The sequence below is a fragment of the Blennius ocellaris genome, assembly GCF_963422515.1.
Source record: "Blennius ocellaris genome assembly, chromosome: 16".
In the NCBI taxonomy this organism is placed as follows: domain Eukaryota; kingdom Metazoa; phylum Chordata; class Actinopteri; order Blenniiformes; family Blenniidae; genus Blennius; species Blennius ocellaris.
The window spans coordinates 12,836,872-12,859,710 of record NC_137665.1 but is presented as its reverse complement, the minus strand read 5'-3'; the positions used below and the strand labels follow the sequence as shown (position 1 = coordinate 12,859,710).

Here is a 22,839-nt window from a genome sequence, read left to right as displayed (position 1 = left end):
ATAATATTCAATTAAGTTAGTTCTTTTCTCCTCTGGAAAGTCTTTCCCAATGTATATTAGTATTAAGGGCTAACCTAACAAACCATTCCTCATAATCATCATTATGTTGTTTTATTGAACACGCTTCATGCCAGTCGAGCCTCAAACCTTCTGTGAAACTTAACAAGGTCCACAAAGAAACGCTGGGTCTTTTAGCTCTGTCCAAAGCGCTCGCTTACTCATCCAGGTCTCGACAGGAAACTGTGTCAGACGAGTTTTTTTCTATGAGTGATTAGGATTATAGTGATTTCCTGAAAACTGATGTAAAACAGTAAATTAAACCGATAAAGGTGCAGGTTCAAGCAAATCTGGAAACAAGGCAGTTATTAAAAATAATTTTAATGATGAGAACAGGATGATGACACTTAATTTTTTTACAGCCAGAGAACAGAAAGACTCATAAACTGCAGTGTGGCATTTTAAGACTGACCGGTATCGTTTTGCAGGGGTCGTTTCTTACTGAGCACCAAAACTGTGGGATAAATCACCTCTTTAGAAACCAGTATCTTTGTTTTTATTATGTTTCTTTGTTGATTTTCTACTGGCACCCCAGGGTCTGCCACCCAGCAAGGTTTGTTTTCTCCTTATTTCAAACGAAAGAGGTAAGTCAGTTGAACAAAACAAAGATTGTGGATGTAACCATATCGTTTACAACAACTGGAATGATCGTAACATGCTACGCTCACGTAGTGTCAAATACTACATGTGGTTGGATGAGAAGAAAAAAAAAAATAGCCGCGCTTTGATGGTGTTTTTTTTCCTTTGCATACAAAGCCTTGTATGACCCATGTGTATCACAGTCGTTTTCAAAGTGTGGGATTGTGGTCATCAGCAAGAAATGAGGATTGTGGGGATGCAATTTACATAGTATCATTGAAAAAGATCAATTAAATTAGCAGAAGGTAAAATACTCTTATGTAAAGTTAAAGTTATTTAGTAAGCTTAAGCGCAAAGCAACTAATGCAACAGTTGCACAATAACGCTTTTTTTTAATTCCCTGTTATCAACAGTTTATTAACAGTTATTAACAAAACCATCATATAATATGAGCCTGAGAAATTACAACTTGGGAGTTGTAGGGCTTGGTGGACTTTGAGCTTTTTGAATAGATCGTTCATCTCCCCACACTTTGAAAACCTGCTGCAGACGTTTTCCACTTCTTCTGAATGACTTCAGTGGATTGCAATCAAACCATGAAGCACACTACGATGAAATCGATCACTGCAGTTACAAATGATTTGCAGGACTTTGTGTTACAGCACAAAAAAACATGTAAACACTACAGCTGAGTAACAGAGAAGTCTCTAAATGTGCACTTCATGTTAAGAAAGTGTAGCCTTGTATCGTACATTGAAAGATTATTTCTATTACTTGGTCACTCGACTGATAATGAACTAAGTGATACAACAAAATACTGGTGAACTGTGAGACCTGTGATGTGCTTTTCTTTGAACAGTCCAAACTGATTGTGTTTTGAACGTGTGATATCACATTTGATCTTTTTTTGTTGAACAACTATAGTTTTAACAACTGTGAATAGAAACAATGAGGAAACAAGGCATTCACAAAACAAGAACAGTCAGTGATAGGGACTATGCACATTGTGAAAAAGGAAAAGTTACAACCAGAGCTCTTATGGCTGTGAAATAATCCCATATACAGTTGATTAATAAGTTCAGTATAGTCTTGTCCAGTAGATATGTATAACCAAAGAACGTTTGCTCTGCAGTCAGTGAATTTCTCAACAACCATACAAATACAGTGTGCATTGTTTTTGCCCTTGTTAAACGTTTTTATTGATTTGTGTGAGATGCAGACTCAAGACTATATAAATATCTGTCTTGACACCAGCAGTTCCCACGTCCCACTTGTGTAGCAGTCATGGATGCAGACTGAGCTGCATGAGTAAGACGTGTGCATCTTTTTATACTCCTTGGCTGGGATTATAGTGTGACAAATGATAAAGTGCAGCTGATTTTGAGTAAATCAGGTGTTTATCTTGTAAAAGAATACAATACTTAGGTTAATTTCTCAGTAAAATGTTACAGGTCACTTAATTGAATCATTCGTAAAGCCCGGACCCATAGCGGATGAAAGTTTACTTTGCTTCACGACATGTTTTACATTCATTCTGACAGAACTTCATTGACCTCATTTGACATGTGCCAACTGCTACAGTTTACATGTGTGCTGATCAGACCAGATATAGTCAGTAAAAATAAGGTTTGTTCACCATATTGCAAAATCTTCCCACTGAGGAGGACTTTTCCTATGAGCGTAATGGATTACTAAGAATAAAACCATTTACACTCAAATACTGGGGCTTCACGCACAGTATTTTCCAGGGTCATCAGACACATGCTGATACTGATGAGAGGCACTATTACACCAATACGACACTGGCTGTTCGCCGTGCAGAGAAGCAGAATGTTTCTCCTTTTTCTGATTGTGTTTGTTGGGATTGACTTCATTCATCTGCATCCAGAGGATTTTTTTTTTCCTTAAATGAGATACTACATTCACAGAATTCATTGAAACAGACTATTGAATGTGTCTTTAAGTAGATTTAATTCCACAGTTACACTTTTACAGATGGACTTAGTGGATGAATTTCACCAAAATGGAAGCAAACCAGATTATCTTCCTCTTTTCTGACAGGTTTCTTTTCTAAAATGAGCGCATTCCTCACTTAACTTGGACTTTTGAGGTGTTTTGAGTGGTAATGTTTTAGAGGGTGCACATGTTACAGACTGGAGGAAAATGGAGATAAAGGCTTACTGTAACTCTTACTGTGTTTAAACATCAACACGTATGTTTCGGCACACATTTCTCAACAGTTTCTATGGTCCATCAGTCCACCACCTTCAACAGTTCTTGTTGAGTAAATATGTTTTTTTTTTCCATCAACAATGTCATTTTAACCCAAAAAATACACAATAAGGTATCTCAGTAGATAATGACAACAGCACTTTGTGTGTTACATCTCATCTTTGTAATACTTGAGGTGTGTCATTACCTGTTGGATATTAATGAACACCAAACACAACATATTCATCACAGTCCCCTTGTGAGGCACAGTGAGTGATACAGAGTCCTGCAACAGTCCCTCCTAAATGCTGCTTGTTACAAACACAAATGCACATATTACAATCTGTGCCACTATCCGCTACTTTACCCACCATCTGCAGACGCCTCCCTCCCTAAAGGCCTGACGCTCAGAGCCCGTCGTCTCATACCGTCACTTCTGTCTTGCTGTTGGTGACAAAGTATGGCTGTGGAGGCATGTAGCGAGCGCTGTGCAGCTCCTGCTCAATGATGCAGAGTTTCTTTGGGCCGTAACTCTGTCGGAGTCCCAGCATCTCCTTGCTCTCCCAGGATCTGAGCACAGCCGGGCTGGCAGCAGCACTGGAGCTGTAGCACAGAGACTGTGCGCTGTGGCTCCTGGAGCTTTTGTGCTTGTGTCCGTTCTGCTTTGTGGACAGCTGTCTGGGGGGGCTGTAGGGGTTACTCAGCTCCGGCTCCATGTCCATGGCCTCCATAGGAAGACCTCCCTTGGTTGTCATCTCCATAACTTGCCGCCGGCTGCTATGGAAGCTGTCATTAGATTTCTCAGCTAACAAGAAAGAAGGAGATGACCTTGGGGTTAGGGGTTAGTGAAGAGAGTGACATAAAAGATAACTTCACACTCCAGCCAATTTAACAAAACACAGATCTTACATGGCTCCCCCCCCCAAGAATTCTTTGTTTACTTGGATGTTGATTTGTTGATTTATCTACTGATTAAAACCAAAGTGAAGCAACAGATACGGTCACACAGATTTTCAGACGCCCAAACAGATTTCCAGTTTCCCATTATGTTACTCTTAAATAATACAAGGAGCAGTTTTAGTACATGATGCTTACTTTCAATCATTATGTAACACTGATATGCATCTAAATTAACATCCATGTTAATCATCAGATTTTCTTTACTGGTACATTGTCATATTACCTTGTTTGCTTCCACATCTACATGAGTTGATATGTATGAAAACACTTGCAAGAAAGTATCTCAACACACAAAAGTGCACATTCTGGGTTCCCTCCTTCTGGAAAATGCCACACTATGGTAGAAATAAGGCTCCAAAACTAAACATACAACTAATCCTACAAACGTAAGTAGTAATCTTAATAATCATTCAGGAAAGAAATTTCCTGTTTACAGTTTGAATATGCATTAAGGTGCAAAAACAGTGTTTCTGATTCAATATTTAAGCCATTGTTGGCTATAACAGCTAATCTAAATCATATATCATTTATAATTAGCCTATAATATTGTGATCTAATCGAAAATTAAACGTGGTGCAATATGAAAGCTGAGCACGACAACACATGCCAAGATTAACTTGAATATCAATAAATACAATAAATGTCAGCTTTACGGTTCATGCTGGTCCTTGGGAATGAGGCCCATGCTGGTTGTTAGCTGATTATTAAAATATTGGTAAATGCTGATTATATTTAATGATTTGGTGGAGATTCACTCATATGACAAACACATTTTTTTTCAAAGTTGTTTTCACACTGGGCCTACCTGTATAAAATTTAATCTGTGCCAATTAACATATCGTAAACACACGTGCAGTTGCTCTTTGGATTTGACATGTTTGCCGTCCGGTGTAGCGTCGGGTACAGTTCTGACATTTGCCAGAAGACCACTGCACAGTACCTACTGTCTTTTGGCATCCATCTCGCTATATTCATTCTCCCTAAATTGCCTTTAATAAGCACTGAAGTGAGATTCTATGTGCCTAATCAGGTGCAGACTATTTGTGAAAACAGTATTTTTTTGCACTTCAGCAGTAAAAGAGCCGAAGCACTTGAGGCTCCTGTGTTCCCCTTTGTCATTTCCACCCGTGGGTTTCAGACTTAAAAAAAAAAATTTCTCAAATGAAATGTCTCTCAGATAACCTTTAATGTGGCCTCTTTATTAGAGGCAGTCAATATGTGAGCCGTGAATCCACCTGATACAGGAATAGAGACGTGAGATCGTAGTAGTTGTGATCATCTCTTAACAGTCGCTCATCGCAGTGTGTGTGGTGTCGCTGCATCCCATCACCACGCTCCCACTTATTTGTGTTTTGATTACTCGTGATTGTCTCCTGTCCCCGGGCTCATTTACTGAGGTTTTTGCCCCATTTCTATTTTCCCTAATGATCAGTTATTTTGACGGTACTTCGGTGGATCACAGTGAGGGAGCGAGAGCTGTGATTGGATCTACTACACGCCTGCTGATAGCTGTCATGTCTTCCGTTGGCCGACTCCATCAAACACAGCTAATTGATTCAGGTGGAATCTAAAATAAGACTCAATTTTCACAGAGCTAATAGCATCAGTTTCACACCTACAAATACCTTCACGCCTCACTTTGATGCCGTTTTATTCTTGCATTTGTCGAAGTTTTTCTCGGCTTGTATCAGGGGTTTAAGCAGATCATGGAAGATGGTTGGTCAAAAGCAGTAATTCAATTCAGTTCAGTGAATTTAATTTATTTTCTTCCTCATTTACTTTGTTTACATTGCAAGGCTACACTGATTCCAATTACATCTTCAAACATTTACATAAATATTTCAAGATTAAAAATGAAAATGTGTTTTTCTTCACAGATACTATTTCCATTTTAGCTGATTTTACTCGTCCATGCACCGGCTGCAGACATTCCAGAATTAGTACAACAGAAGAACAGCAAACTTGCTTCTATAAATAATCTTTCAGTGGTCCTCTTGCTTTTGGCATTGATGGACTGTGGATTAACTCACAGGGATTTCTGTCAGCAAGAGATCTGACAGATTCAAAACAGCCACATTTCTATTTAAAGAGAAACTGCTGGTTTTGTAGACGGTGCCCTAAATGCTGCGCTCTGTAAATATTATACTTGTTTGTCTGATCAGATCTCAAAGTCAGACGTCTTACGTAATTGTGATTGTGAATTTGAAATAGATTGTTGTTAGTAAAGTGCAACATTAACGGCAGTTGGAGCAATAATTCAGGCATTATTGTTTTGATATTATCATGATGATGCACGTTATGTATTTATTTTCTATTGATTCTATTATTTTTCTGCGCAAACCTATAAAGTTACCCACACCTTTACAATCATCCTTGATTTAGACTCAAGTAATGTATTATGCGACTTTACCAGAGGAAATTAAGAATGTCCGCTCATGGTAAACAAAGTCTTACCCACAGCCTTGAGTGAGGCATACTTGTTGAGATCCTTCACAGGCTTCTGTTGCTCATACGGGCTGGTGATCGGTCCCACGGCTGGGTATGGCTGACTTATCAGGGTTGGTGAGTGAGCTATGTTGTTCATCTGGTTGCTGTCTGAAGCACAGGAAACACAAGTTGTTCATGTTGTTCATGCAGGCAAAGGGTATAAATGTAAAAGTTTCAACATAATGAAAATAAATCACCCCAGCAACAAGTCTCAAATTCACCTTAATCATCTAAACATCCTTGTTTTCAATGTTTTAAATTAAAGAGACTTGCTCTCCTCTGAGTGACTGTTGCATCATGTCAATTTTCCAAAATGCGGCCTGACAGAATGAAGGTGAATATCCGATGAGCACATCTTTAACTTGGTAGTGTCACTTTCCCTTAAGTAGACTTTTCTGGCGACCCAGCTGGAGAGCCACGGTGGCTCTTTGTAAACCCGAACTAATCCCACAGTAGACATCTGGTAAATTAAGGGGTGCACAGCAAATAGACTGGCCCCCTGCCTACTGGCATGACAGAGCAAACAGATGTTCGGAGTGTCTTCTCCTTGTTCAGATCGGAGGAGATTGGTAGAACGTGCCGACTCTCAGCAGGCTGCTGCTTGTACGTGCCATTGATGTATATATATATGTCCTGTACATCGGGTAGAGATAGCAACATGTTGATGGATCGGCTCCAGTACTTGCAAATGCAATGAGATGATGCAGGCAGTTCATTTCAAGGTGATCTGAGTTTGAGGAGGTTTTACTGCTCACTTGGATAGAAAAGGTTATTTTGTAAAGTTTAAATATGATGAGTCCGTTAGTCCTTGGACTAGAATGTGTCTGATAAAAACACATCATTAATACAGAAAATAGGTTAATTAGGCTCTTATTCCCCACTGGTCAGCAAGAAACTTTATTACTGTGCTAATTAATTTGGAAAGTCTCAAATTATCAATGCTGTCTCATGAAACGATGCAAAGGACAGCTTCAACAGATCGTCCACTTCATCACACCCCAACAAGGGAATGGTGTAATGAGTGGGATCAGATCTGAAGGTTGTTTTTAAGCAGACAGAAACAAATGATGTCTCCGTGTTTGTTGGATGATCAGGACATCTTTAAGCTCTACTGAAAACCATGACCTTAAAAAACAAGACCGAGCAGCCTTGTTAACATGCAAAGATAAGGTATCAAACTCAGTTGTATAAGAACCAAACAGTGGAAAAAGTCTGATGTCCCGACATCAGGTTTATCTGTGTTAAATCGTCAGGTTCTTTTTCCAAGCTTATTGACCTGCTTCAGTTTCATACTGTAAGTGGGCCATGGACACAGACCCTCATTCAGTGTGAAACTGACAAGCTCCTCTGCTGATGCAGTGTACATTGGATTTATTTCAGTTTTAGTTCACCAAACCAGAATAATAATGCTGCTTTTCCAGAAGTCTGTTGTGCTGTACATACATGTGAAAAACAGACATGAACTGTTTTGGAGGGATTTTTAAAATGTGGGAAGGTGAGATTGAGAAACCGAACCAATCCCCCGCACGAGTTAAAGATTTGTCTCACACAATCAGTCAGTCCTGGTTGACAGACTTCTTAATGGTTTTTCCCATTCTTATGAAATAAACAGCAGAACTGTTCCCTCACTGGTTAGTTGTATTGACTTTAAAACATCTGGCAAGTCTTCAAATGATCTGAATGTGTTATAACTGTTACACTAAAGCTTCTTTTGAAATTTGAAATTTGCCTCCATTAGAGTTAAACTCAATTCAATTTAACTCTGTTTTATTAAGATATCAGAAAAAGCATCCCCCTGACCCGGACATTTTCTTCACTATGGTGACCCCCCACCCCACCCCGGGGAAAGCCCCGCCGACACACTTGAAAGCCACACGTCCAGATCAAATGTGGCCCCATGCATTTTCCTAACAGGTAAATGATTTCCATGGAAAATTATCTTAGTTGTCATTGGCAATGCCGCTCAGGAGCAAGTTTGTAATCCACACCACCTCTGTGGTCTCGCCTCACTTAACTGATCCTCCAGTCAAGGTCAAAGTCTGAGTTTCAGCTTCAAGATAGGAACCAAAAGGAAGTCATTTAGCCATGCTGAATGCTTTGGTTGCCATGTTTAAAACCTAAACAAGGAAAACATGGTCGTTTCCATGTATTTTTTTTTTTTTTTTAAAGAAAGAGGATTTTAACTTCAGTATTGATGAGAAGTCGTTTATCTTCTTGGTTTGTCTGACTGTTGACGGAGTGTCGTTGGGTGTTTGCACTGTTGTCAGAGTCACAGCTTTTGTGTCGGCTTCTGGAGGAAAACTCGAGCGCTTCTCAAGACTCGTAAGGTTAAAGACGCCACAGTTGTTGCTGGAAATAAGCAAGTTAACACTCCAGAAGCAGACACCTCCCAGGAACTCATAAAAGATTTAAGAGGATGATATTTTGGGATCTGCCCCGAAATAAATGATACAGGGAGAAGGGTCCTTTTATTTACAGACAGCCTACTTCTGATGAAGTCAATATTATGTCATTTTCTGTCAGAATTCAGAAAATGTTAACATCAAACTATAGACCTTAATTCTATATAGACACATGACCAATACAAAGCTGAGCTAAATTATTCTTCGTACTATTAATACATTACTGGATCTAATCTGTTTTATAAATCTGACATAATGTGTGGTTCAATTAGGATATAGAGTACGCATGTTTGGCTTTTCTTCTGTAGTAATGTTGGTTATTGTGATTATCAACAAGAAAACAAAGATCACGTTCACAAAGCCAGAGCTCTTTTGTTTATCAGCTGCTCTTCCCCATGTGAATAAAGTGTCGCTTCTCACAATCAATACTTTACGACGTCAACACACGTCTTTATTCAGTCAAGTGTATTCGCTGCGTGAAGAGGTTTTCATCAAACTACCAGCATTATTTGGTTTTTTTCAGCACTGATAATAGTTAAAAATACATATTTAATCAAAGAGTTAAAGAGGAGGTATCATTTAAAAATAACACATGGAGAGACTGGAAATAATTCTTCCAACTCGTCACATAAAACAGCTCACAGTTGTCCCAAAAAAACCCAACAAAAAAAAAGGATGGATAAATGTTCATAAAGCTTCATCTGTAACATTAAATCCTAACAGTACTTTGAAAGATGACGCCTTGGATCATCACGTTGTGAAATCGGGGAGATTTCTGACTAAGACCAAATAGTGGGAACATTGAAGTTTATAGAACGTTTAAAACACTTCAGACTTTGGTCCAGCTGCATGTGAGTATAAAGCAAACTCAAGCCAACCATCTGTAGCAAGCCTATTCTCCGCAGCCATGCCACACACCAACCTTCTGTCACCATCCAAATGTTTTCTGAGCTTCTCATGATGTCGCTTTGTAATTATCTGCTTGAAGATTTGAGGTGTTCGGCGTGCAGGATGTGGCAGGTGGGACCGGAGCCGCGGATCGACTCCACGTTTTGGAAGCGGCTGTCAGAAGTAATGCAGCTGAAATTCATTTCTATCTGGAAGTGAGGAAATGGACTGTCATGCACCAGTGGAATGTTGGCACTGAGCGGAGACTTTGTTCTCTCTGGCTGGCTGCCTGGAGTAAAAAGAGGCCACACTCCACAGTTGCCCCGTGTACGCAGACGTCCACTAGGACACAGAGGGGATAGTACTGGTAGCCAAAGAAACCCAGCTCACAAAATCTGTAATGCTTGAAGAGAATGAGCGCTCATAGCCCAGTCTCATGGATTTTTGTTATCTTTGACAGGCAACAGATGAGGATGGGGTGGGGGGGGGGGGCTCCCTTTGGAGCCCTTCACTCACTGCTTTGGACTACTGTCCCTTATATACAATGACTATTATAGGTGGGGCACACCACAGGAAAGCACTGCTGTACATGTGGCAAGAATATCCCCTCACCTATTGTAGCCTTTCAAGGATCACTGTCAAAAGAAACAGCAATCATCACCATGGTGTGGCCAACTCAATTACACAGAATCCCTCTCATCGTCTCGGTAAGCCTCCACGGATCGACATGTTCAAGGTCACCAAGTGAAAGGGAAGCCGCGTCGTCTTCAGTACAGTTAGTCCTACATTCAATTCCCAATAACGATCTCAAAAAAAAAAAAAGGATCAGAACCCATTTGGAATCGCTGCTCTTTTATGGTTTCTGCTGTTTCTTTTCTAGACTATTCAACTTTATTATAACAAGGACTTTTCCAGCTCGTTTATTTTGTCTGATAAAGTCCACCTGACGACATACACTGAATGTGTGTTTGCATTGCACACATGTGGACCAGTTTTGTTACACAATTTACAAGGACGGATGTATGATATGTAGCAGCATTAAATCTTTCTTATATGTTTAATACAGAAAGTGAACAAGGTTGTTCGCTGTAAAAAAAAACAGATTATGAGTCCTGCTCTCAAGATATTGGATCTTCAAGTGTATTTACCAAACAGGCCCAAAATTAAATGTTGTGCATGACCTATAATAGTAAGCGTTTTCTTTTTCTTTCCAATAACCAGCAAACAGGTCAGACTATAGCTGATACGGAATAGATGTATAGATTTAATTTTAGCACAGAGACCTGCAACAAGGAGTGGAATCCGACTGTTATTGGTTGCATACTCTATTTGAACATCGAGCTGTATTTACAATTCCTCACCTGGGTTCATTTTGTGGAATTACAAAGTGCAGGTCAGCCAAAGCCAGAAATCTGCCGTGTACGTTTCGAGTTTCCAGGTTCAGTTATGGAAGTACGACATTGCTGAGTGACAGAAGGCGCAGTGACCTTGTGGCAGCCACATTTAGCAACAAGTTAAATAGCACATGCAGAAAGCTGTCAGTGCTGTTGTCCTATCATTAAGTGACACTGATTACATAACGTTCCTGCTACCACATAGCAGTTCTCAACATGAGCGCTACGATGTTGAGGATCGTCCATCATGAATTCCTGTCTGACGATAATTTGCACAGCTTAAAATTATTTAAACATTTGTGAAGAGAATTGTTTACACATATCTACATTTATTTGATTTGTTTTCTGAATTTACTCTAAAATTGCCTTTCAACTGTCTACAAAAATGCCGTGTTTACATATTGAGGAAATATAAAAAAAAACCGAGTAAAATCACCTGCTGTTCTCCCGAGGGCCAGTGAAAACAGGCCACAACATTATTGATATATAATATTGAGTTTCATTTTCCTCAAATAAATCATCTTTAAAAGCTTTTTTCATCCAAACTAAAGCATCTTGACGCTCACTGTCAACTATTAATTCACTGTATTGTTTTTACTACAGCATATTTCATTGATGCATAAAATGGATCAGATCACGGTTACATTTTGTCACCATCTTCTGACCTTGAGCTGAACAAGATGTAAACTGTACTGACATTCGACCTCAACAGTATTCAGCCTAACCAGGCTTTTATGGACAAAGGAAACAGTCAAGATCTGTGCTTGACTGTTTCCCCAAAGCCTTTTCTTTTCACGCAATGCCATTTGCCATAATCATCCAACGTGCAGTGAGACGGGGGGGAAGAAACAAGAAGAGACCTTTACTGACTGAAGCGATCAAGGCATTAATAAGAACTCTTCATTTTCTGTACATGGGGGTGCGTGTAGGCGTTGGTGCTGATGAATGAGAGAGTGAAGGAGAACTATATTGTGTGAGGCTGTGGCATACAATACGGACTGGCTAAGAAAGAGCTGTTGGTTGTCAGTGGTAATTAGTGTCTATGTTAAGTGATCGCTGTGGGTGTGACTAATTGCCTCAGCAGCCTTCAGGATTTGGGACCGATGATATTTTTCTTCTTCTTTCTCTGTTACTTCCGGTTTCACTGATAAATCAGAGCAGGAAATTGACTCTACGTGCCTCCTAGTATGAGATTTATAACTACAAAAGAGTAGTGCTCATGAGTGATGTTCATGTATTAGGACAGAATGTAATGTCAAGGAAGTAAATTAAAAAAAAACCCTATTCTGAATAAAGCTTTAGTTCAAAACTATAAGTGTAACAGGTGCAACAGTCATTGGGCTTTACACAAGGGTCTATCTGTGTTTTCATAATGAAAACCTTCCTTTAATTCTTGTTAATCTCTACAGATTGAACTGAATCACCATTGACAGTATATTTTATTGTGGAAGGTCCAGCACTCAAATGAGACGAGGCATAAGAGTTGACAGAACCCCTTGTTTTATTGTTTTTTTTTTAGTCTGCTTATAGAAAAGTTTTTAAAGATCTTATGGAGACAAAATGGACGCATGAATCTGACCCAATCTGCACTGCAAGTCGCACCTTGATGTTCCATATGAAAACCAGCAGATTGTCCTAAATATGGAGACAGAAATGTGTAGATACTTACGGAAGCTGTTAACTCTGGTTTGTATGTTTTCGTAGTGTTGACCGAATCCAATGTCGTCCATATGTTCAGAGGCAGGGTGGCGGATCACTTGTGCGAGACCTCTGAAAACATGGAGAACAGTTGCAGAGAGGACGTTGTGGGGTGTTTTGTCAGCGGTGGAAACGATTGAATGTAAGCAATTCATGTGAGCGCCCCCCCGAAAACAAGTCTCACAACCATCGCTTTTCTTTGTGTCTCAATTAAAAGTCTCCACCATCTTCTGTTAATAACTTCATACTATCAGCATCTTCTCAGATCTGTTTAACAGCTTTGTAAACACCCTCTCCAGACACATGCTCCCGTCTTTCAGTATCGACGAAGGAAGAGCCGAGTGTGACTTCATGAAAGCAGTAATCTAACATTCACACCCACTTTATAGCACGGGGGCTCAGCTGTGCACATGTGAGGAAAGCACCCAGGATTTAAAACCATAATAAAGCATACCCAGCTGGGTTTTGAGTTTACGTTGTGGTGCGGCTGCTTGGGGCTGAAAAAAGAAATACATCTTTTTAATCTATGGCAGTCCAAAAGCACTTTGCTAGAAATAATCCAGATCAAATTGTCTTTACTACATTAGTCTTAACTACATTTTTAAAGCAAAAATGGCAGCTTTAACCAAAAATGTTAACATGTACTTTAAAAAAAAGCAAATCTGGTTTTCTTTCATTACAGCATTAAAAATCTCCTGTGCAAATATGTATTATGTGTTGTAATACATTAATCTCTTAATTTGCATTATACCTCCAGTAAATCAAGGGCCTGTGTCCTCAGCTTTCTCAATGTTAGAGGTGGAAATCAAAAGCTTCTACAATCCCAGGATTGTAATTACATTTTTGTCACAAGGGCCTCCTCAGATTCAAGTAACATTGACTCAGGTAACGAAGAAATCTCATCTAAATGTTTCAGCAGCATCTGCTTCGTGTGTTTCTGGCTTTTAGATTTTGCTTTTACTTTTTTTTTTTACAAATGTTTGATCACACATGTTTCTAGGTGTGAAATCACTCTCCTGAGTGGGCAGTGAAACAGTAGTAAGGCTAATTGTGTCCACGCATGAAGTGTGTTTTAGAAAAATGAAGCCTGTGTGTTATTCACATACATGCAGAAATTTTATGCACATTTTACTTTCATTATTTTCCTTACAAAGATACAAAGGTGAGGTACAAGAAATTGTAATGGTCATGTATTTGAGTTCATTGGCAATGCATGCAGTTGATCTCAGGCAAAATGTTCTTTTGTATAATTTCTATTGGACCTCCAATGAACATGGAAAGCACCCATGGTGGGCAAATATGCAACTCAGAATGATCGGAGTGACAAATTGGTGAAATTGATGTGTGGAAAATCTTTTTATAATTAATTCTATGTTAAGCTGTGTCATTTTTAAATGTTTTCCATCTTTTATTTATGGATCAATTTGTTGCTATTATTTAGTTATACAGGGTTTGCTCACCACCAAATGATCAACTTAAACAAATGTGTACATTTAAATCAGCATGATTGGCCAAGACAAGTGTCACAACAGAAGGAAGAGAACAGATGACCTACCGAGACATGTTTTCTCTGTTTGGACGGTGCGTCTTTTCCAAACCCAGCTTGGTGAAAATCCCAATCAGAGCCATGATGGCCACGACCCCGCAGATAACATACACAATCAGGTTAGTCTTATCCTTGGCGGATTCCAGCGCCACGTCCACTTTGGGAGGTGGTCTGCCTGTCATCATCCACGGCGGGGTGTCGTAGTTCTTACAGGTGGTCTGGTCCAGCCGGGAGCTCCTGAAGGCGCAGCAGAACCTGAAGCCACAGGTGCCGCAGCAGTACAGGTAGTTCCCCGTCCTGCACACGAACGGCGGGTCCCACTGGCCCATCACGTCGTAGTAGCCGCGACACTTGTCCTCGACGTGCGGACTCTCCGTCACTTCGCCGTCCGCGTCCTTGGACTCGTTGAACCCGGTCACCAGCATGAAGCCGTCGTCGACGCTCTGACCCGGCTCGCCCTCCGCGTCGCACACCATAACTTTCACCAGAAAGTAACCGAGCAGCAGCTCTGCTCCCCGCATAGTTACTCACTTTTTACTCCCTTGTTGACACAAGCTCTCATCAGCCCGACTGAACCTTCTGCGGAGGGGGGGAGGAGGAGAGAGCCATGCGTAAAGGTGGGGAGGCTGATTCCAACCTCCATGCGTAAAACCACTGTGCCACAATTCACTTCTCAGTCCTTGGACTAAAAGCAATAGTAAAAATGAAAAAAAAAAAAAAAGGAAGCGTGAAGGGAGTTCAGATACCCAAAGTAAGGTCTACAACTAGTAAATAGTTGAAGAGCATCAGTGCGCCCTGGTTTCTGCAGGGTGACAGACAGCCACCTCTGAGGCTGCAGCGCCGAGAGGGAGAAAGAAAGACCAAGCAAAGGACCCGGTGAGTGAGTGAATTTGTTGGGGAGAGAGGGAGAGAGCCAATGAGAGCAGAGCGGTAGGCAACGGTTCTAATTACAACCCCGCACAGCCCATTATTATTGTGTTGTCGCGTAAAAAAAAAAAAAAAAAAGACTACAGATAAAAATCGGTGGCCAAAATCACACCTACAACAGCATCCACAACACAAAACCGATCTGCAGAGGTTTTTTTTTTTGCCAGATTGGCTGATTGGCTTTTATTATGGTTCATAACAATAGAAACACAAATTCCAAGTTAATGATGACTTGTTTACCCTCTGTTTTAAATAAGATTTAAATACGACTGAGTCACTCTGAATAAATCTGACACTATGACATTGGTTGTTTTACTTGCAAAAATGACATAATGACATATGGACATATTATTAAACATTTTTTTTGCTTGTTTGAGTAATAAATATAAGTACGTACTTTGGATTTAAAATGACCAATTCATCCATTATTTGTGCCACGTTATCACACACACGACGTTTGATGAGCAATATAAAATATGGTGGGAAAAATACAAAAAATAAAATGTATAAACTTTTACAAACAAGGGTACTCCTAGTTGATCACGTCATAGTATACGCTGACTTTGAAATATCTTCAATTCATTTTTGTAATATATATAAGAAAAATGCTTTTCTTCACCTGATTTTAGATCACAAATTGTTGGACAAATAGAGGAAAAGCTTGTCTTTGAATGAATTACAATGTCCTCATACAGACTTTGTCTTCCCAGCAGAACAAAGTAGTTTTAGACCTCTTTTTCAAAGTGTTCATCCAATAGAAATATGTCCAGTGTTTAAGTTTAGCACTTTTAATTAGAGCTATAACCCGCCTGGCTTCTGTTACTGTCACTTCTCCCACATAGTTGTAACACAAATGATACACTAGAAAATTCAGTTTCATCTGCTTCTCTAAACTATTGTTTTAGACTCCATCGGTCCAGCTCTTGCAAAGGGCTAAATCCAATATCCTGGATTTATTCACAAAACATTAATGGTCCTATTATTTCACTACAGGCAGTGAAACTTAATAATATGTTTGATTTAAACCTGTTTTCTGGTTGGATTTTGTATTAAAGAGGTTTTTTTTTTAAGATATCATTCGGGCTTGCCAGAAATCTTTAAGGGGTGCAGAAGCAGAAAAAACAAATCTGTCAATAAAATTTTTGAGAATAAATAATGATAATTGGGGCAAATGTTTGATCCAGCTCTTCAAAGTTATGCTCACCCTCCCCCACTTTGAAAACCCCACTTTCTATTCTCCAGCACATCATACAACTGTATATAGAGATTGCAATGTAAAATAATGCTTAAATATCTACACTTAGTTATATTTGTGTATGTCAACATTGCAGTCTTAATTATGGTTTGATTAAACTTTCACCCATCTCCTCCAATGTGCTGTAATCACATGCAGAGCACTTCATTTCAGGGTTCATTTCATGCACAGACTATACGCCAACTCCAGCTATTAATTACAGATCATTTACAAACAGGAACAGATGATGAAGGGGCCTTGACAAGTATGGATCTCCAGAAAAGCAACTTGGCAAATTATTTTTAGAGGAACCTTTTTATCTAAAATTATGATTAGCGGAAGGAGGCAAACCATCTGCCACTTGAGATATCGCACTTTTTTTCTTCTTCTTTTTGTTTGATGTTGAATCATCTTAGCTATGGGAGGCTACTTTTATTTACAATTGCCTGTCAGGGGAGCTTGTGCTTGTCTCGTCTTTGTGCATCTTTAAAGTTCCCTATAAATAGTTTGCATAGCCCCAGAGGATAAAACTTAAGACTTCCTTCAAAGTGAAAACTGTACAGCTGTTTTAGGAATGAGATAAAGTCCAGATGGATAATTTTTTATTGAAATGTTCAATTATTGAATTCCACAAATATAATAGTCTTAATTATTTTTTATTCACGCAAGCTGTAATTGCGAAAGCCCTTTTGTGGATTTTCTTGGTTCGCTTGTTTTTATCTGGCATTTACTGTGTTATTGCATGTTCTTTTATTTATTATCGGAGTCTGAAGCACTGAAGGTGACCTTTTTGCTGTCACATTATACCTGAGTAAATAATAGCTGAATTAAAAAAAAAAAAAAAAAAAAGAACATGGTGCTCCAATGAAAATGACCAGTAGTTTAATGAAAGGGCTCCATCTGTTCAGGTTGTGTTTTTGACGCAGAAAGAACAAAAAAACAAAAACAAAACACACATTTCTACAGGGCTGCTCTGCATCGCCCAACATGGACTACATCAAGCTCTGCAGGTTGAGCTATGGGTGCTGCCATGCGACGATCGCATGACTCCTGCCGGTGCATCTTTGCCAGACAGTCGGTATGTGCCATACTTTGGGTGGGAGCAGGTGGGCAGGTGACAAGGCTGTAACTCCAGGCAGAGAGCCTCGTTAAACACTCAGGCACAGCGGGGAATTTCTACATAATCCTGTTCTGCTACGATTGAGGGATGCGTCGGTCGGTCACATGAGGGAAAACACAAGGGGACAGTGTGAGCGTTGAGCTGGAGGACGCTCCACCCCGTGGGGATCACTGTTGTGTTAGTGTTTCAGCCTAACTTTTAATGTAAAAAAAAAAGACTTGTAATTTTGCTCAAGTTCTAACTGGATTGCTGGAATTAAATAGATTTTTCTCCAACTAATCAATGTGAATAGAGGAAATCCCTGCTCTATATCTGTTTGAGAAATGGTCTTTCAACATAAATATTTTACCTAAATTAACACTGGGCAATAACATGTAACACCCAACAGGAGTAACTAATACTCTGCGTTGTTCTTGAGTTTATTTACCTTTACTTGAACAGTACTTTAGTTTGCAATTGAGCCTGGGCTGGGTAATCTGAAGTGTTAATTATAATTACGGTCTTAAATGGAGTGAGACCCCACCATGTCAAAGCCTTTACATGCGAAAAACATCAACACTGACTGGATGTCGACGGTGTGGATGCTTCAACAACAGTGTGGAAAAAATGCTGAAGTGACATTATGTTGCTTCTAACACACCGATACTTCACACTTTATGACAGAGATTTTGATCTCCATTGTTTGTGTTCATTAATTTATCTTATTGAGTTTTGTCTCTTCTTCATGTTTCTTTGTTTTCGAAGACTCGAGCAGCATTTTGCCTTCAATAACATTCATGAATTGACGAATTTTAACTTGAAATTAAAGAAAGTTGGGAAATTGTACCTTCCATATGACCCAATGTACATATGTCACAGTATCTTTCTATAGGGGTTGGTATATTATTTCTATCTCTGTGTGATCTTTCTCCGGGTATTTAAGTTCTTCCAGATGGTCCAAAAAAATACATATTTAATTGATTGGTGACTCATTTGACTTTTATTTATTTATTTATTTATTTATTGCCTGCAATATACTGTACAAGCAAGCTAAGTGGATAAAACAGCTAAAATGTCAGGATGCTGAAAAGGAAGGTTGAAACGTCTAAAATCGGGTACAGAAACGGCTGGAAATGTAATGAAATGCTCGCCACCCTCAATTGTATTTGACCTGTCTTATCCTCATTTTAAGGTTTAAATGTCTTTTGCTGCTCCAGTGAAATTTGATTTGGTAGAAAGTGACAGAAACAGCTCTTTAGGTTATAAAAGTTGCAGACTCCTGTTATTGTCTTGTCCCATGTGGCTTTTCTATGCGCTCATGTTAAAAACTGTCAGGTTGACTTTCTGTTTTAGCACCTCTGCCATCCCAGGGCAGAAAACGCCACTAAATGATGAATGATTTTAAAACCTAATTTGATTCACTTGTGGATCATTTTGAATCATTTCAGTTGGACCAACTGTGAGAGCTCATTGTTGACAAACATTAAATACAGCTCCGAACAGGGAAGTCGGATACATTTCATTTGTGAGTTGTTCTTACTGTAAACTCTGAGGTACTCTGAAACAAAGTAAAGTTTTCCCTCCTCATCTGACCGACACGTCCTCAGGACTGCTTAATCAAGAGTTAGTGGGTCAAAAAGTTGTCAGCTTTCACTTTGGGCGTTTGGATCCCAGGTGGCGGCCCTGGTGAATATCCAGTGTGCTTGTTTTCACTTCCTCTTTGTCCTACTTATGAGAAGTACGGGATAGGATGGTGCTTAACCAGTCTGTTTAAAATGTGAAGGTCGCAGAAGAAGGGCGACCTTCACACCGGGACGCCACCGTTTGAGTCAGACATGCATAAGGACGTTTGGTTGTGTCTAACTGACCCACATGCGGTCAAAGTTGATTCACACTACTTCGCTTTTTTTTCCAACGTGACCATTTTTTTTTGTTTTGTTTAGTTTTTTTCAGCATTTTGCTTGTGTGTGTGTGCATTTACTCATCTTTGTTGTTCTGACCAGCCCTTCAAAAATGTCAGCTCATTATGAAGAAGAAAACAAAATCGGTTTTAAATTTGTAGTTTTTAAAAAGATTACTGATGTCAAAGGTAAAGCTTACTCTTTGCAGAACAGAACACAATAGTCAAGGATTCAAAAAGTAATCCTTGATTACTGCACAAAATATGCAGAGAAACTCAAGCAGTGGATGAACAATAGCCTCTCAATACAATAATTTGTTATCGAGGGTCATATTAACATGAGCCGCGTTGACTTCAACTTTTCCTCGCAGCCTTTCCACAGCACTTGTTTTGGTCCCTTGGGATAATTAATTTCCCTCTGGTAAAAGCTGTTGAGGCCTTTTTGTGTCGAAATTCAAATCTAGGCCAACTTTCTGTGAAATTATTTTGCGACAGTTGCACGATACAACAAATAGAAATACACTTACGTATACTGTGCACCCACTTAATTAACAAATAAGAAAAAAAAATAATTGTGCATTTGATAATATTCATTGTATATGAGTGGCTCCATTGGCAATAGATCGGCCCGTGAGATGGAGCGGCACACTTTTCCACAGCTATAGATAGAAGATCCACATTGGGAATAAAGTTGGCAACACACACAACATCTCAAGTGCATCAAGCGGCGCCTTTTAAGTAATTTGTAGACAAAGTAGGCCAGTCAGTGGCGACTGTTCATCTGTGTTCAATCCCAGCTTCTCTCTGAGCCTGACATTTTTCCCTTTGTCTTCTTGTTCATTTTCCACACAATCAAGAGGCAGAGGAGTGCAGAGAAATGTTGTCATGGAAACAGAAAAAAAAAAAAAGAAATAGCCCGGATGACCATGAGTGAAACAGTCCTGATAGCGGGCTGCACTGAGCAAAGTATTTCATGACCTGATGCTAAAGCGCAGGGTATTACTTTGAGCTTCTCTGCAGATGAAAGAGTGAAGCAGAGCCTCAAGGTCACAGCTGCATGGGGGGAGAAGGCCTCGTTGAAGATTACTGTTGCGTTAAAACGTCGTCTCGATAAGTTTTCCACCACCTGCTAAGAATGCATCTGACGAAGCAGAATAAATTTCACTTTCCTGTTGTCTTCGGTGAAGTTGGTGCTGTCAGAGCAGCCAATTTTCCAGATTGCAGATTTGTCTTTTGTATTTCTGTTCACCGGAAAATAACTGTGAATTATGTGGCAGAGAAAAATGTATAATTTTGTGTTGTTGTTGTTGTTGTTGTTTTTGCAGCCTGCAGCATTCGATTTCTGGACAGCTCACAATGGCATGAAGCATTTCTCAGATTCATCACAGATCACATTAAGCACGTAAAAAATAAATTTACAAATGTCTTTAGGAAAAGCGCTTTTTGCAAAGCAGAAAGCAGCTGAACAGACTCCGATTCCTCAGGCGCCCAGCTGAGATGCTCCAAGATCAGCTGGGCTTTCATGTTGAGACGCGACTCATCAGGACAAAGAGGAGCATTAATGTTTACGTGCAAGGATAAAGCTCAGATTCACTGTTAAAACCTTTTCTAATGTTTTGCTCAAACATTTTGAGGCTTGATGTCGTATAAATAAGAACCTGCTGGTAAATAGAGTTCACTGATAGAGTGTGTGTTGAGCGATTTCAACAGTCTAAACGACCTTTCCTCTGTCAACATCAGAATCAAACCGAAGGAGGCCCGTTTCAACCACCTGCACCGCTCAAGGTACGTCTGCTTGTTCATCTCACAAAGACTGGGAATAAATACCTAATCATTTCTGACTCTTCTCAGGCTGGAAATAGCAACTGGAAAAATACTTCAGTCTCTCTTTGAGTAGAAGAATGGTGTTTAAAAAAAATTACTTTTGGATGTTATTTTTATCCAGATCTATAAGTTTATTTTGGATGCTTCTCTTCTCTTCTCTTCTCTTCTCTTCTCTTCTCTTCTCTTCTCTTCTCTTCTCTTCTCTTCTCTTCTCTTCTCTTCTCTTCATCGCATTATAATGAACTGCAACACACAGATGGCGCGATCATGTAGATAATTCTCCTCAAGGCAGACCGTTCAAGATGAGCATTACACATTAACATTATATTATATTATAGCAATCCTGGAGCTGATACACAACGGAGCTGTTGTGCTTCATTGCACTATGGGAATTTGGGTTTGTTGTGCTTTAAATTACATTATTAAAGGTTTTATTACAGTACGCTGGCAGTGTTGGTAATGATTGTGATTTCTATATATCTCAATCGCATACACTGAATTATTTCATTCCTATTTTTGTTTTACTCTTTATCATTTCGAATTTAATTCACGACAATTGAAAGTACAATGTGCGAAAGTATTTGAAGACTTTATTTAATCTGAAGTATTTTTCTTTTCAGGACTACAACTATCAAATTTTAAATACATTTTTTTAAATCCTTGAAACGTATTTGTTTATATGTTATGAGTGAATAAGTTAATAATTTTCCTTTTTCACATTTTAGATCAGGAGCCAATTCAACCCAATTTCATCTTGAGTGAGCTGGACCGGAATAATAGTGCCATAATAACTTTTGAATTTAAACAATTTTTCAAAGTTTGTCTTTGTTGTGGTACAGAGTAACTATGTGTGAAGAAAATACTTTAAGTGGCCTAATCAATTAGACCATAAATTTAAGTGTAACAGAAGTTTTTGCCAAATTTAAAGAGATATTTATTTGACTGGGAAAATCACTGGTTCTCACAGGCCTATTCAAAGTGTTGTTCTGGTGCTCACAGCATGCGGTCAAAAGCCTGATGTGCCTGGCTGTGGATGCCTAACGGCCCATTCAGGACACCATTGGGTCCTCCAATCATTTCCCTCAGTCAGCTGTGGAGCAACAGGCTGCCTGTTTCCCTCTCAGCTGGCCTCTAGTGGGAGTCCAGGCTCATTATGCCATGATGAGATTTTGCTTCTCTTCTAAATTACGTGCGCTTCACTGGGGATAATGAGCCTCCTGACCACTGAAAGTTGATGCTTGTCTGGCTGCTTCAGCCTGTCTGCATCGAGAAGAAATTTCTTTCCACCATCTTCAACATGACGCTGCATCAACTTGTAAATTTCGCACTTCAGAGTGCGATTACCTCTAGATTGAAAAAGTGAAGTCAGGTTGAAAGAGGTGATTCGGCGGCTTAACCAAATGAAGCACGCTTAGTCATATTACATTAAAAGAAGTCAATTGAACCAACATTGAGAGAACACAAGAATGGCATAGAGCTGGATAACAATGGTTGTAAATGTTTATACTTTTTTAAATAAACTGCTTTTTACAAGTAGGTTAGAGATCAATTTTCACTCTTCTCTTTCACAGTGTCGTGGTTAGGATTCTGGTCTCGCAAGTACAGTACAGCCTTGATTTGAATCTAGACGTGT

The 22,839-nt window shown here is 39.4% G+C and overlaps 1 protein-coding gene across 1 annotated transcript; it reads right to left on the bottom strand.

Annotated features, from left to right (window-relative positions):
- Positions 1 to 384: 384 nt before the first annotated feature.
- Positions 385 to 15,047, bottom strand: shisa9b (shisa family member 9b). Its single transcript, XM_080511432.1, has 4 exons — positions 14,232 to 15,047; positions 12,648 to 12,748; positions 6,262 to 6,402; positions 385 to 3,652 (listed from the first exon to the last, which is right to left on the bottom strand). The coding sequence occupies exons 1-4, from the start codon at positions 14,741 to 14,743 to the stop codon at positions 3,270 to 3,272; spliced, it is 1,137 nt and encodes a 378-aa protein (XP_080367558.1). The 5' UTR covers positions 14,744 to 15,047; the 3' UTR covers positions 385 to 3,269.
- Between the last annotated feature and the right edge of the window lie 7,792 nt (positions 15,048 to 22,839).